Source organism: Ambystoma mexicanum, chromosome 4q, assembly GCF_040938575.1.
Source record: "Ambystoma mexicanum isolate Mex_15411 chromosome 4q, UKY_AmexF1_1, whole genome shotgun sequence".
Classification (NCBI taxonomy): Eukaryota; Metazoa; Chordata; class Amphibia; order Caudata; family Ambystomatidae; genus Ambystoma; species Ambystoma mexicanum.
Genome location: NC_090928.1, coordinates 59,436,641 through 59,453,617, shown reverse-complemented (window position 1 = coordinate 59,453,617; position 16,977 = coordinate 59,436,641). Strand labels below are relative to the sequence as shown.

General features: G+C 44.5%; 1 protein-coding gene across 7 annotated transcripts in view; it reads left to right on the top strand.

The window, feature by feature from the left end:
• The window catches only part of LAMA2 (laminin subunit alpha 2), a 3,027,572-nt gene that overhangs the window by 1,621,132 nt on the left and 1,389,463 nt on the right, over positions 1-16,977 (top strand). For all 7 annotated transcript variants that reach the window (XM_069607473.1, XM_069607470.1, XM_069607476.1 and 4 more), the window contains one exon: positions 8,642-8,728. In XM_069607473.1, the coding sequence (XP_069463574.1) occupies positions 8,642-8,728 (87 nt within the window). The remainder of the gene's footprint in view (positions 1-8,641; positions 8,729-16,977) is intronic.

The following is a 16,977-nucleotide window of genomic DNA, read 5'->3' as shown; positions in this document are numbered from 1 at the left end:
GGAATCTATAGGTGGTGAATTTCAATGGGGTATTTTGCCCTAGTGACCAAACTCTTTTGACATGCACTGCATTCATTCAGTATTTCTTTAAAAAGGTCTGTCTTAGAATCCGTTTTTTCTAACTTGCAAAATGTAAATTGAACTTGATTTCCTCAGTGTCTTGATTGATGTCTGTCACATTGCCCTCTCCCGCTTTCCACACCTTTGGCTTTCCTTTCCCCTTCTTTGTTAAACTTTAACTTTGTTGATGTACATTTTGACGATGAATACAGTTATTGTGATATGAATATTTGAAAATCATATTATCTAATTGTATGGCTTGACAAATCGGATTTTAATTTTGATAAATTATATATGTTTTGGTATGTGTACCATGTGATAATACTGGTGTACGATCATATGATCATGTATTTATGTTCTGTATATTTATATTGTGACAATCCGGACATTTCCTATGGTGATTTGTTTATTTGACAAATGTCATTAATGTATCAAGGTGGGTATATGTTTGATACAGTCCTGAGGAAGGCCTAGAATTGTCCGGAACACATGTTGGTTTTAGAGGAATTGATAAAATCATCATTGCCAATCATAAGAGTGTCAGACTGATCATTATATCTCACATTTGATTTAAAGAGATTAGGATAACTTGGTACACTATTGACTGTTGCTTACATTGTGATGTTGGGCTTAAGTCACAAACCAACCTAGGCCAGTGCAGCCCGCCCTCAAAAAATTGCATTTTCAATAGAATAATTGTGAATTTGTATGTAAGTGGCCATTAGCTCAACTCGTTATGAGCCCAAATCCAGTTGTTAGCTAAGAACCTGTTCAGCTCAGGAACGTATCTTCTTATTTCATGCTTTTGATCATATCTCAATCACTTCTTTGAGGCCTTTATTACCTCCCCTCAGCAATGTCAGCATCTTGGGGTCTTTGTTATGGTTAGGTTATGATATGATATGATTGGTCATTTATAATGCACTTAATACTCAGAGGTTTCTAAGCAAGGACCCGGGGATCAAACCTGTGTTGCTCCATGTCGTCTTGTTTCCAAGGCGAGCATGTATGGTTCAGAGCTACTGTGCCCTGGATGCACTTTTGAGGACTTCTGCTCTCAGATGGCCACTTATTTATGGGAATGGGTCGCACTCCAACAGATGCAGGAGTAGGATTTCATCTGGATCAAACATGGGATCATCCTCCATTTATTTGCCTTGATGGTTTTCACCAACTGCAGTGGTCAGGGCAGTATCACACATGGTGCAGTCTGCACCCTTGTCCTATTTTTTATTTGTTTTAATCAGACGATCAGGCACTGCACAAGCTTGTGTCCTTATTAATAATTATCTGTGGTGTTCTTAATCCCCTGGCCATCCTCTCCCAAGAGCCCAGAACACTGATCTAACACTATTCGCTTTAACCACTTTGGGATAATAAGATGTGTGGCTCTGGGCATGTCCACATACAGAAAGCCTCTATTTAGATAATCGGAAGGACCTAGAGACTAGAAGGGTAATATCTGCCCACTACTATCAAGAAGAATAGAACCAGTCAAAAAGGCGTCTCCTGCCAAGCGGCCAGACTCTGCCAGAACATAGAGAAGCCAATCAGATTGGCCCCATCTCTCTGAACGTTAAGAAGGAGCTGATGACCGTCCTGTTCAGGAAACACTGGTTCATGCTTTTTTGATTTAATCTTTGTATTAATGTAAAAATAAAACTGTAAAACATAACCATAGAAGTCAATACGGTATACATTAGTAGCATGTTGTAAGACATTATTGTAACCATGACCGTCATGACCCCACCCCTCTAACTGTCCCTCCTCCCCTTAGTGCAGTCAACACATAAAGAGCTCTTTTCAATAATACTAATCACATTTGTGCCTGGGGAGGCTGGTATATGGGGATCATATCTCATACAGCCCCCTCCCAAGTTAGCTAGAAACCTCCATGCCTTGGAAAAGCAATATGATAGGGACTATGGCTGGAAACCCCTATATATCACGTGTGCTGGTATACCATCGTCCAAAGGACTATATGTAAATCAGTGTGATATAGATGGCATGTGGAGAACAATAGTGCTTGGATTAAAATAACAGATGGTAGTTCATTCCACAGGCACAATCACACTGTTAACGTGCTGTATAAATGGATCAACTAAGTCCCAGAATTTCTCTGGCAGCAGAGTAAACACGGTCTGTTTAAAACTGCTTCTCTACAGGGTGCAGATTGTTGACAATAGTGTTGGCCATTGCTTTGGGTTCGGCGGGTCTTCAGCTTCCCAGTTGAGTAGGCTAGTCTTCCAGCCTGTATAAAGCATGGTATACATGACCTTCCAAGTCAACGATTCCTTGTGCCACTCCTCCGCATTAGCCCCAAATAACATCAACGTGGGAGATAGCGCAATCACGGAGCTTTGTATGCGTGAACGTGTCTAAAATTTCTGTCCGAAAATTAGGGCACGACCAAAGTATATGACCCATAGCGCCTGGTTGGCAGCATTTACGTGGATTGCGCCAGTCTAGTAGGCGTGAAGTACACTCGTTGTAGGATCTTATATCGTATTTCTCAGTTTTTTAGGTTATATGATACATCATTGATCATCGAGAAGAACCCATACATATCACCAGCGTCTAAAGCAATGTCTAAATCGTCAGCCACACTATTAGCCCGTCTTATATTCCTTGGAAGATGATTCAGAATGCAGACTATCAAATGTTTTAATTCTGGGATATTCTGAGAGATCTGAGCCAAATTCTGCTTCACCGGTCGAGGGCTCTCTATCTCATGATACAGCGGTTGTATAAGTGGTGATAACCGATTGTAGGAGAATGTATCGGAAACCAATCTGAGTCGGTGAAACCCAGTATATGTTTCACTTTGTGGAACATCCGTGGCTTCGATTCCTCGAAAACATCCTTGAGACTTACATGGTGCCAATCCGTATTTTGTTTATCGTGTAATTTACATTTTATACCGTACGAAAGTATCGCCCGCATGCTAATCCATGGCAGGGCAGTTCGTATGTCAGGTCCCATTAGCGAGCACATCTGATGCCACTGAGTGTTTGTGGGTCCTAAAATTGGGTGTGTCTTAACAGCCTTGTGCAGTTTGGATAGTGGGATGACTAAAATGTTCTGCGGTGTGTGTGATTGTAGTGTGTTTTATTCTGTGGATCGCCAACTCGAGGAATCGTCTGAATTCAGACACCTCTTAGCTCAGCACACTTGTGTTGCCAGGTAATACACCCTCCATGAGTGAGGTGCGAGACCACTGTCCAATTTAGACGTCGGAAGAATGGATCTAAGCTGTGCTTTCTTCCCGCGCCAGATAAACCTCGGCATATGTTTATCAAACTCATCAAACATTGATGTTGTTGGTGTTGTTGGGATCATAGAGGCAGGGTACATCAACGTCGGCAGATAATTCATTTTTACTGCATTCATTCTGCCTGTAAGTGACAGAGGCAGTGATTCCCATTTGCCCATATGGAGTTTGATTTTGGAAAGTATGGGGGGTAGTTGATATGCTGATATTGGAGTAAGAACGGTGCTACACCACCTGGATCCCAAGGGATATCTGACCGTAAGGGCATAACCTCGGACTTATCCCTTAACACTCTAACCTGCTATTGGACCGTTCTCCAGCAACAGTGTCTGTATGTATGGGAGGGGGCTTCAGCAACGGCTTACGTACAACAGGAAGTCATCTGCATATAAAGAGACCCAGTGTTCTTCGGTACCACTTATAATTCCTGAAGAACTGGAGTCTTTTTTTAATTTGTCAGCGAGGGGTTCGTTCTCGAGTGCATATACGAGGGGCGATAATGGGCAGCTCTGACATGTATCAGTATGCAGGGAGAATGGCTCGGATGTATGACCATTCATATAATAGGCCACCCGGGGATTGTCATATCATATACATTCTATCACCTGTATAAACTGTCCCCTAACACCAAATTTGTTTAGGACCGCAAACATGCAGTCCCATCTAACTTTATCAGTTGTTTCACGTTGTCCACTGAGAGGCAGTTCAAGATAAACCCAGTTTGATATCGGTCTGTGAGCATTGGTAAATGTCTTTGAATCGCCTTGCTCGACATTTTGCAAACATTTTAGCATCCGAGTTTATAAGGATTATTGGGCGATATGAATGTATTCCGACGGGTCGCGACCTTTCTTGTGAAACATTACTATATTAGCGGTTAGCATGGAGTCCGGGAGATGTCCAGTCTCCACTGCTTCCGACAAAACCATTTCTAATGTAGAGGCGAGTGAGTCAGTCAATGGTTGATAGAGGTCTAATGGCAAACCAACAGGGTCAGCTGCTTTCCCGTCGGCGAGTCCCGCTATGGCCCTGACCACTTCCTTTTCAGTGATAGGAGCATTTAAAATAGCAAGCTCTCCAAGTGACACACAAGGGAGCTGAATAGATTTCAGAAAGGTATGCACCTTCTGTATGTCCCTATCGGGGGGCACCGCGTACCGCTCTCTATAGTATTTGGCAAACCAGTGGTTAATATTATTATCGTTCAGTGAGGAGAGTTCTCTGTTTATCACGGAGAGAGTCCATTATCTGAGTATTTTCTTTACTTTTCAGCGCTAGTGCCATTATGTGCATAGGTCTGTCCCCTTCAGTGTAAAAGGTTTGGGTCCATCTAGTAAAACATTTCTGAGCACGTGCTGTAGACATATGCGTGATTTTGGATCTAAGTTTAACTACTGTGCATGGAGATTGAAACCACAATAATTTTATGTGTGCGTTGAGCTAACTGTAAGTCAGAAGTCAGTTGTAGGTCCCGAGCAGACCAAGATTTCCATTTATGACACCATTGTGAGATACGCTGTCCTCGTAGGAAGGACTTGTAAGTGTGCCCGCATGTGTGGGTATTATAATCGCCCTTGAAGTTATCCTGCCAAAATCGTTCAATGTCTTGTGTGAGGTGTTCTATGATGTTTGGGTGTTTAAGAACCATCAGATTAAGCCTTCAGGATGCGGTTTGTTTTATTTCGTCTGGACATGTGATCTTCAGGAGAACTGGTGCATGGTCTGAAAGTGTCATCGGCAGTATGTCACACCTGTCTACCATATGCGTGATATTACTTGGAAGTAGCCAATCGTCTAACCTCGAGTAACTATAGTGATGATTAGAGTAAAAAGTGTAGTCTCTCTGTTGTCTCTGTCTGTGTCGCTAAACATTGACTAGTCAGAGCCTATCCATCAGAGTGCAGAGGATCAGGGTTTTTTGGGGGGGGGGGGCGGGAGGTATGTTGCGGAGTAGGCTCTGTACCACGTCTATCCAATCCAGGGGCCAAAGCAACATTAAGATCCCCTCCAATCAGTGTCACGTGACCCATGAGCGAGGCACATGATGCAAAGGTATGTGTGGAGAAGCCTGGACAGCTGGGCAGTCAGTATTCAGTGCGTATATGTTAATAAGTGTAATATGTTTTGTTTTTTTTTTACATTTATAAAGCGCTCACACAGCCCGCAGGCATCGAGGCGCTGTTACAGGAATTGTTTGTTTTTCTTAGTTGCGTTATTGGGTTTGTTTTTTTTTGTCTTAGTTACGTATTTATAACGCGCTTAAACACCCAGAGGTTTCTAAGCGCGGACCCAGGGATCGAACCTGTGTTGCTTCGTGTCGTCTTGCTTCCAAGACGCGCACGCTGCCGCTGAGGTATCCTCTCCAGTTCTTGATAAAGAGTCCCATGCACTAGGACATAGCAACTTCTTTATTGATTACGGTGTCAATTACCCTAATGGGAACCTCTTTGTGGACTAGTATTGAGAGACCATGCTTCCTATAGTATGGTGAGTGGATGACTATGTCCCCCCCAACCCCTACACAGTCGGACGGACTCTCCCGCGTCCCAGTGAGGTTCTTGTAGGAAGATTATGTCTTCCTGTAAACCTCTCATATGGTTGAGTAATCTGTACCTTTTAATGGGATGCCCTAACCCTTGGATGTTAAGTTTAACACAAGTGAGCGAAGCCATTAAATGTGGAATGATGGGTCATGCATCATCTTGGAAGAGTTAGCTACTCCCCAACTACCCGGGCACCAATGTCCCTCACCACCCACATCTGATACAACAGCGCCAGTTCGTGTTTTTGCGCCATACTGGAGTGCGATTCCTGAATTACTCATAGAAGAAACCTAACACATCCGATTCAGGTAAAAACTCAAAACTCTCCCACTCCGGGTAGCTTCCCCCAACAGAAACTCTCCCATCGGACTTTGTATGATTGGACCCTATTCCACGGAACCCTTACCAAGGTCTGGCCCTTCCACTGCACCAGAAATCAAACTCAGGATTAGCTTTTATTGCTGTTGCCTCCCTTCCCCTTTTCTCTCCTTACCAGCTCCTTACCAGGTGCCCTGAAAAAAAGTATTTGTATGCAGCGCGTTGTAAAACACCAAGTAAGTCTTCCCAACTCTAATGATTTGCCAGACTCCTAGGCAAGGTTCTGGGAGTGCATAGGGTAGGTATGAGTCTGTTTGCTTTCTACTTCTGTCACTGCTCCTAATATCACAGTTCCCAGAGCCAGTGGCAGAGGTAGCAGTAGACCTCTGGTGACCTCGGCAGTGCCAGAGGTGTTGCTAGGGGGGGCTTAGGGGGCCATAGCCCCGGGTCTTTTGGTTGTAGCCCCGGATAGAATCTCAGTGTCTACAACAAAAAGGCAAGCTAGCCCCGAGTCCCAATAATCCCGACATTAGTGTAGCCCCGGATCTTTTCCAGACCTAGCAACACCCCTGCTCGGCACCATATCGATGCAAGGCCTAAGCTCCCATATTAATACCCCTAATTGCACTCATGGCACAGGCCAATGCAACCAGTGAATGTGACCCACCCCGGCACTGGAGGTGCTATGCTTCAGCTGAAGGGGTTAGGCTTAGGTCACTTGCGTGCACAGCAAGACAACTTGTATAGAGTGTAGCCACATCCTAGATACAGTCTCGTGGCAGGCGCGACCAGTTTACAGTTCTCCACAGTTGATCAATCAGATACATTCGCAGATGAGCAGAGCAACACAGGTTCAAATCCTGCGTCAGGGCTTAGAAACCTCTTTGGTATTAGGCGTGTTATAAAAAACAATTATAATTATAATATTTTCTTCATACTTAAGGCTGTGCTCGGTGCAGGGACGCTATACACAATGGAATCATGGAACGGTACAATAATAGTGCTGTCTTGTAACTGTTTCCTTGTAAGTGAAGCACATATTCAAGAAACCTGAAATAAACGCCTGCATTCATGCATGAAGGACTGGGTGTGGTTTTCCTTTGACTGCCAGTAACTTTGAAACTCTGAAAAATGTCGATTTTCAATGTAAAGTGTATCTCTTCTTGATTTATTGTAATGTAAAGTGGTCCTATATAGCGCCCTATTGCATTTTGATGTCCTCACTATATATGTGGCCCTGTAAGAGAAGGAAATTGTTTGTGGCGGTGGGGGGAAAGGGGGGAGGTGGGTGGTTTAGTGGAATAGTGGGAATAATGGAAGATGCCAAACATGTGGTGTCTGAGGTTGCGGGCCGGAAGTGCCCAAATCCTGGGAGCTGCTCTAGTTCTGGGGGTTTGCCAGTGCCACTTGTTTATCTGGAGAAGTGACCCTGAAGTGTAACCCTGAGCAAAGAATCATCCTGTAACTAAGACACCTTCTTGCAACAGCGCCTTGATGCCTCTGGGCTGCTAGTGCGCTATAAAAATGTAAAAAATAAAAAAAGCTCTGATAAATGACAGTGCTATGGGTGCAGTGAGTCTTGGTTAGCCAATGAGGTGAGGAGGTGTGGTAGGGAGAAGTGTATTGACACAATTTACTTTAGTCAAAAAACAAATATCTTTTTTTATTTATTGAATCGATTTTTTTAAAACTAACTTTATTCATGAATTGTTTGTTTTATAAGAATACTTTCGAGTCGATATAGCTTTATTTCGGTCGACTGACCATAAAAGCAGTATAAACAATTATTTCATATCAACAGAATGTTTTTACCATCGACAATTTCAGCAACATTGGGGCAATTTGAAATTTGTGAGCAAAGGAGATTTCAGGTAAAAATCCAGAAGTTTCTCTTTTGAGTGAGTTCCATTTACCTAGTCCTGGGACACCTCAGGGATATATTTCCTGAAGTTTGTATACATGTTGCCCGCTGACTTATCTGAAAGCGCCAGTTGAACTTATGGACTGTCGTCGATTGGTTTCTTTGGACACTTAATGATGGCGGTTGCTTTTGAGGTGGGTGCTGAGGTGGGTCCGTCTTTGGAATGCTTTGACTGGCCGAGTCTCTGCCAGGCCCTGGGGGCTGTAGGGGAGCAGCTGAACATTCCTTTCTTTTTTCTCTGTCACAGAGACCCGGCGACAAGTAAGTCCCATAACAACATGCCACTGGGATGCTGCCGTTCACTGCTGTGTATCCAGTGTCGGCAGAAATAGCAAAGCCCTTCCCCAAAGCGAATTGGTGGAAGCCAAAGCGAAAGCTCTCGCGTAGGCCCGCGTGGGGCTGAGAGCTTGCCTCTGCTCTCCCAGTTTCACAGTAATGCTTTCTGGAGAGGAAGGGGACCATGCAGCTAACCATTGTGTTTCTCTGTTTCCTCCTCGGCCCTGTTCTCGCCCAACGTCACCAACCTAGCTTCAGTCCAACGTGCCACTTTGACCAACGGCGTGGATTAATATGTGATCAGTGCCCGGCGGGCTACACGGGACAACGCTGTGAGAGGTAAGGTCACTGTCATATCGTATATTTAGCTAGGAAAAGCAAATGAAAGGCTGTTTGTCACCCATTCCCTTTATGATAGCAGGGTGCAAACTCTGCACCACCCCAGGCTAACTACACCTGTGCATCACAATTCCTACACCCACAGCATTGCAGATCAGTGCAAAGAGCCGCCTAATATTGCTGCTTTCAATGCCTTTCATCTCCCTTTATATTGTTGGTTCAAATGCTCGCAGATTTTTTAAGCAATATTTAGAATTTGTATTTCCTATATTTATTGCTAACTTGAAGATATGCAGTTTTTCAGTTGCGCCTCTTTGGAGTTCCATAATTGTGACTTTGCTTTTCATGTTTAAAAGTGGGCGAAACAGTGTCTAGAATGCGACAGAATATGGGAGGGGGGGTGAAAAACAGGCAGAACATAGCATACCTGTTTTAACAGGCAGTAAGTGGAGGCCAGGGAGTATTGTTGGTTTAATCGTGATGCACCGAGTGGCCGGCTGTTGGGTCCTCGGTGGATCACTCGTTTTTCCTGCTGAACAGGTTGTGATCTACAGTAAATGTGTGGATATTGGCTTTGGCACCCAAGAAGCCCGCCCACATGTGCCATGCGCAGCAGCGCCCGCTGTGTCCTCGTAGAAGAACACTGGAACCGCTTTGGGCGCCTTGAATTGCCCATGCGTTTGGTTTCACGCATGCATTTCCGGTATATCATGCTGCTGGGAAGGGAATGCTGAAAAAAAGCCCAATCGTTCTTCATTCCCACTCAGAGCGTCGTTTTGTGTGGCCACCCATTTCCTGTTGGCAAGCACTCTTCTGACACTCGGAACCGCACGATAAAAAGGGAAACTTGGGGGGAGTGCTGGCAGCCAGTCACCTGTCCACATCTCTCAGGGCTGCAGCTGAGAGCTATTTCTGTCAGTCTTTTCCAGTCTGTCGCAGTGCCAGGGCATTCCTCCACGGAGGCCGGCTGCGAAGTGAATGGCCGCCGGGACAGCTCATATCTGCAGCCGCTGTGGGTGGCCTTTTATTATCAGCTTCTGGCCACTGGCCACTTCATTTGACACGCACAGGGTTGGACACACACACACACAACAGGAAGGCTGTGAAACTGAGGCGATGCTGTATTTCCGTAACACGTCTGCGAAGGCCTTCCCGTATTGTAGTGAAATGGCTGCTGTCAATGCGCGAGACGGTCGCTGTTGCTAGGTCTGGAAAAAATCTGGGGCTACACTAGGGCCGGGACTCTCGGGGCTAGCTAGCCTTTTGGTTGTAGCCCCCTGAACTTTAGCCCCTTCAGCTCACCCCTAGCAACGCCTCTGAGAAGGACACATGACAAAACATAGTTCGCAGTGGAAACAATAACAGTTTAGTGGCTGCAGGGCATACTCTCTCTGGCACAAGTGACCTCGAGTGCCCTTTTGTTCACTGGCACTGATTTTGTAAACTGGCACTGATTGCTTATAATGGCAACCTGGAATCTGCTGAAGCGCTCTAATCATTTTAACGCCCACACAAGCTTAGATGAGAACAGCAGTGCTGTCACAGCTGCTGCCAGTTCCTTCAGCTGAAAATATGTTTTTATTTAAAAAAAAAAAACTTAAAAAGAAGACAGCACCAAAGAGTATGTACTCCATTTTCTGAAATGTTATGACACCCGGCCTGAAGTTCCCCGATTCTGGTCTCCGGGCCCTCGCTCCTGCAGAAGTGGTATATTTATTTATTTTATTTTTGCATTTATATAGCGCTCCTAACCCTCAGGCATCTTGGCGGTTGAACTTAAGAAATCGGTTACGTTGCCTTCTTAGTCAAGTACATATGCAGTAAAAGTAAGCACACTCCATGCGTGCTAATGCTCCACCTTCAGAGCGTTTACATCAATCACTTAAATGTCTCCTCCAGAAGCTTTTAAAAGCCACCCACTAAAATTGCAACCTGTGCTAAGTTTCGAGGGACAAGATCTCAATTCACAGACATTTGCAGTAGAGCAATTCAGGGGATGCCGGTGCAAAACAAAGAGGTGATGACTGGAAGGTTTAGAATGCATCTTAAAGCTCTGGCAATTGCTCTGGGAAACCCTCCAGATCATCGTTCCTTGCCTGCCAAGCCTTCACAGAAAGGGGAAAGGCCATCCCAGATTTGCACCTGTTCATGTATTCCTGATTCACAAAGTCTAAAACTGGAGCGAATCCAGGGGTATTGGGAGCATCTCTGGCATGCAGAATTGCAAATGCGATTCTCAAAGGTTTATTCAAGGGCCTATCGCAAGTGCTGCATGCAGCTCTAGCGCCGGGGAAAGTCTTCCTGAATTAGTCCCACAGCCCCTATTGTGTTGCAAAATGGTGCCATGCCGGCTGCTCAGTGTATAATGTGTTTGCCTGTCATCCGAAACTTTATCAGTGGGAAAAAAACACTGCAATAATATCACATTTGCTAAACAAGTTCCCTTAAAATTTCCTTTCAGTGTTGTTTGTGTCCCTTTCCACTACATAGCGTAGATGTAAAAAATAAGACTGCAAATGATATAAGACATTGTAAATATTTGGCGACAAGGGCTCCGAAAACGATTGACTATGGGCCAAATTATCTTAATTGCTCTTGTGCGTGACACATTCACACTGTTATTAGACAGTTTCACACTGGCATTTGCAATCACCACCTGGAGCAAAATGTCTTCCTTGATCGGGTCAGTCAGGTCAAATGTTATTTGTAAACTGGTCAATCTCTCTAAATAGCAGTGCAAGACTTCAATGTACCATGCAATACAGCCCACTCCCAGTGCAGAATTATTTATTTATTGTTAATTGTACATGGTTTGATTTAAAGCTTCACAAACTTAAAACAGTAAAATCCCCAAATCTTATCAATACAGAGTGTGAAGAACTCATGGTGGCAACAGTAAAGACAGAAACAAGTCATCACAATTCAAGGCTGTTTATTAAACTGTAAATGTAGGGTGGGAAAACGCCTAAACTAAACCTAAATCTAAGATGGGAGTAAGCTTCGACCATCAAATGCAAAATAAGGCAGCCTAGTGTGGTTGTGTCAAAACAAAAATGCCTATACTAAAAAAAAAAACGATTTACAGAAATTGTTTGGGATAGGGTTTTCAATAAAGAAAGAAGTGTTCACAAATAATAAGTCAGTATGTGATTGCCAGGGTCTGCTTTCCCCACGTTTTAAGCATGGGACAAAGTGGATCCCCTGAGCACAACACGGGCTCAGGCTTTCTTCCCAGCACAAGCTCTGACTGTTCCGTACAGGGACATCATTTCACCAAAATGCCAGGGGTAGCAGAAGTGACATCACACAACCCTTGACCTCTGATGACATCACAGGAAGTGATGTAATTTGACCCCAAACCCGAAGTGACATCACAGGAATCGATGGAACACAACCTTTCACCCCTTGACAAAACAAGAAGTAGCATCACATAGCATTGTTTCTAAGTACACCACGAAAAATATGGTTACAATATCACTGTAAAGTTATATTCATTTCATACAAGAATGGATCACCATGTGTTAATATCAACACCTATATGCTCATTTACCAAATGATTGTGAATGCAAGCAGACGGGCAAAGCCAAACGATAATGATGTGTTATTATATAGCACTTACGCTTAAGTGCTTCATATAGAACAAATATACACACAAAATCACCCAACCTGCAATGGTATTCATTTATCAACCTCAGCAGGACGAAAGGCTGAGTTGACCTTGCCGGGAGCCGAGGTTGCAACCTGCAGATCACACGCACATTGTAGCAGCAAGTGCTCAACCCACTAAACTATCTTGATGGCTATAGCTATCATATTTATCATAAAACAAGCCACGCCAGACACAAACATTAAAGGGAGTATGGTATGGTCTTATCTACTGGTTTCAGTGTAGCTCGACCCAATGTCTATTTTCATCAGACCATGTGACTGGAGACCATGTTTCCGAGCTCTTTGCTGCACTTAATATTATTAAATGATGAACTCTTGGCACCTTCAGTGTTTTTTTAGTTCACCTCAAACAGAAGTTTGTTTCTTTCTCACGTTCATTGTAACTACTTGAGAGACAACAAGGCTCACAGTGGCCCCGACTCTTGGTGCTGGGCCAGCCAAGCCTTTCTTACATTTCTCCTTCTTCATTAGCTGTTTTCCAACTGTGCCACACTGAAAAACCTTTCCAATCACAGGGTTACAAGCCTTGTTAAAGTGCATTGTGGAACATCCAGGTTCTATACATTCCTATGTATATACATTGTCGCATCACCGCACACTATTCACTACATAGCCAGCCTTAAGATCACTTTGTCTACTTGCGTTACTGCAACTGTACAAGTGTAAAATGACTGCATTTTCTTAAGCATTTCTTTGCATGAGCATCTTCATCTGGAGCACGAAATGTTGCTCCTCTTCGACACCTCCTCTTCAGATCTTATAGAATGTTTTGTTCTTCCGTCTTCCGTATCTTTTAAGGGTGCGTCAGTTCTGCTCCGAATGATGTCACCATTCTTCTTTCTCTCTCATTTTTATACTTCTTCCAGAACCTCTTCCAAAAGAACGTTATTTCTTTGTGCATGCATATAGGGTTTTCCCAATAGATACCTTGTTTCAAGGATTCTTTGCGGTACAGGCATTCTCACTGGAACTGCAAGTGTTGCTATTTCCGGTTCTCAACATATAGGCAACATGGGGGCAGAGCTTCTGGTAGGAATACTTGACTCCTCCTCTACAGGGTGTTAGGTTGGAGGAAGGGGAAGACTGCCCACCGGATGTATGCAAGTGCATGTAAGGTTCGGGGGCATGTTGGTGTTGGGTTTTCCAAGGCACCTCACCCGGAGATTCAGATAGGGGTCATTTCAGAATTAGGGGTGGAGTGGGATTACCTTCCAGCATTGAAGTTGTAGCAGACAAAGTCTGTTCAGTGCCGTCTGGGATTTCTTTCACGGTTGTGTCGCTAGTCCGGAGACTTGTACTTTGCAGTCTTTTCGCACGGCCTACCAGCGCCTTGGGGTCACCTGAGTCTGCTTTACCCAGTCTTCTCAACATCTGTGGGGGCTCAGCAGAGTAGGGAGAGAGGTGGCGGTCCAGCACTCAGGACAGTCGGTTGACTGGCGAGTGACTGGACTCGTCAACGGACTCTTTGCAGGTGCTCCATGCCACAGCAGGGCAAATATAGATTCTTAAAGGGCACACAACCTCAATACAAATTCTGTGTTCTCTGGCATTCTCCAAGGAGCATTAGCCATCAGCTGTCAGTTAAACACTCCGTGCAGCAGAGGATTACAGGGAGGTTCATGCAGGCAGTCTGTTTATTGAGTGACTGGACTCGTTGCTGGACTGCGCGCAGGTGCTCTGTGCCGCGGCGGCGCAAATATAGATTCTTAAAGGTCACACAACCTCAATACAAATTCTGTGTTCTCCGGTGTTCTTTAAGCAGCAACAGCCATCAGACGTCAGTTATACACTCTGCGCAGCAGAGGATTACAGGGAGGTTCATGCAGGCAGTCTGTTTATCGAGTGACTGGACTCGTCGCTGTACTCCGTGCCACAGTGGGGCAAATATAGATTCTTAAAGGTCCCACAATCTCAATACAAATTCTGTGCTCTCCGGTTTTCTCCAAGCAGCATTAGCCGTCAGCTGTCAGTTACACACTATGTGCACAGAGGATTACCTCAAGGTTTAGGAGTAGAATGAACATGAAGATACTGGGAGCAGAGAGGATGTGAGGGGAAGTAGAGTAAGACAAGGAAAGCAATTTAAGAAGGAGCAAGGTGTAAAGTCTTCTTGTACCATGTAAATGTGACTAAAGGTTGGTTTGATTTAAGCATATTTATTAATTAGTTCATGCAAGTTACAAATGTAAACAATCAATTGTAGTCTGGAGCATAAAACATCTACCAGCCCCTCTGGCAGGCTGGCTTCCAACTGACACCTTTCAAATGACTCTGATGCCACGTTCCACAAACATTCCATTTGATGACATCACACAGCCAGAACAGTGACATACCAGATAAGTACTTCACTGCAAGATAATCACAATCATAACGATAGGTCTAATTAATCATAAAGATAGATCCTTACAAGGCCATGGTAGTAATTGAAGACTATGCAAAGGAAGCAGAAAAGAGGGTGAGTCACAGGGGAGAAGAGAAATTGAAAGAAGCGAGTGCAGATGGAGGAGCGAGGGGGGAGGGAAAAGAGAAGAAGTATAGCCGAGCTGAATACAGACTGTCAAAAGGGTAAGATGAGAAGAGCAGAGACCGATAACAAAGTGCAGAGCAATAGTCAAGACGAGAAAGGATAGCAGAGGTGAAGAGAAGCTTGGATGCATGAAAGGATAAGTAAGGAAGAATTTTACATCTATGTAATAAAAGAAATCGACAGGTGAGAGCAGCCATGGTATATGTGAAGAAAAGGATAGTGAAGCATCAAAGGAGATGCCATTATTGCAAGCAGAAGAGTAAAAGGGTGGAAATGTAGGAAGAAAGAGGAGGGCAGAATGGAGAGAAGAGAGCATAGGAGAAGTGGGCGTGAATTGAAGAATCTCGGTTTTTGACAGTTTAAGGTGAAGGAAGCGGGATCACATCCAGTCTTGACCAGAAGACAGACATGATGAAACTGAGGCATGAAGAGTCAGAGAAGGTAGAGAAGGAGAGAAGATTTGAGAATCGTCATTGTAAAAGTGCGAAGAAAGGTTAAACACTTTGATGAAAGAAAATAGAGGAATAGCAGGAACGAGCCATGGGGACCCCGTATATAAGAGGATGAGATGGGGAGGTGTGACCAGCCATGTACACAGAGAAGAAGCGAATAGACAGATGGGAACAGAACCAATCAGTGATAGAGCTGGAGAAACCACGAGAGGTGAGAGCAGAGGGCAAAGTTAAAGTCGTGTTTTAAAGTCCTGAGTTAAAGCTATTTGTTTAATATTTGGCATGGAGACACACACACCTCACAATCTATGATTACTTTGTTTAACAGAGTTTCTAAAACACATGGTTGGTTTGTTCATCTGCATCGGGGATCTAATATTATTTCTGACTGGTAATTTCCAACCATGCACTTATTACTCACAAGTTTACTTTCTTACCCAAAATGAGGCCAGATGATAATGTGATTGTAATTGTCATTGTTTATTTATACAGTGCTTATACACAGGTGGAGTGTTTCGAAGCACTTCTAGGCGGGAAGGGAACAAGGGAATACAGTAATCATTCTTAGGCCTTGAAATTTCTGAATGATCTAACTTAAAAACTAGCATACCAAGCTAGGGAGGGGCGACAAGAATGGGGAGGAGGCAGGGAAGGAGAAATTACTAGTCCTAGCACATTTAGGTCATGCATGTGTACAGACGGAGGTGTGAGGAAAGGGGGTGGCGGAGGAGCAAAATATGTCCAGTCCAGCAGGGCCCTGGGTTAAGTGCAGAGAGGTTGCCCCGCTCATGGAACGTAAGCTGAAAGTGCAGTAATGTTGAACATAGTGCAGCGGCCCGGAGCCAAGTGAAAAAGACTGGCAGGGGAGCCTGGGACATGTAGGCTGTAGAGGTGAACCAGGCAACCAGTCAGCTACAACTGAACAGAGTTAGGGAGAAGAAGGAGGAAGGAGGGTAGAGAGAAATATAACAGAGGTTAGCAGGGGAGAGGGAGAGAGAAGGTGGAGGAGAAGAGGAAGGTCTTGAGGAGTTTCCAGAACTCAAGACAGAGAGAGGTAGGGAGGCTGTTCCAGAGGGAAGAACCTGTAGAGGATAAAGATTTACCCCCACATCTCTTCTGAAAATGGCTCAGCTGCAGAGAGTTGGAGGAGGGCGAGTTAAGGACTCTAAAGGGAGACTATTTAGGAAGGGAGCGTTGTAGATAGGGTGAGTCCCGGCCCCAGAAAGCCTTGTGGATTATGCAGAGGGTCTTGAATTTGATCCTTGCAGCCACAGGGAGACAGTGGAGGGTTTCAACACTGTAGAGATGCGGTCCCTCAGTTTGAGGCCAAGGACAAAACTTGCAATTCCATTCTGGAGGAGTTGTAGAGGACGGAGAGGAGAAGTAGGAAGATTGAGAAAGAGGTTGTTGCAATAGTCCAGCCTAGAGAGAACTAGGGCTCTCGAGGTGGTGGGCCTCTGGGGGAATGTGAGAAAACGGTGGAATGCCTCTGAGTAGGTGCAGTTGGTAGTGTGAGTTTTTGGAGATGTCTGAGATGTCTGAGATGTGTGAAGAGAAGAGAAGGTGGAGTCGAAGATGACCCCTAGATTTTTTGCCTCGTT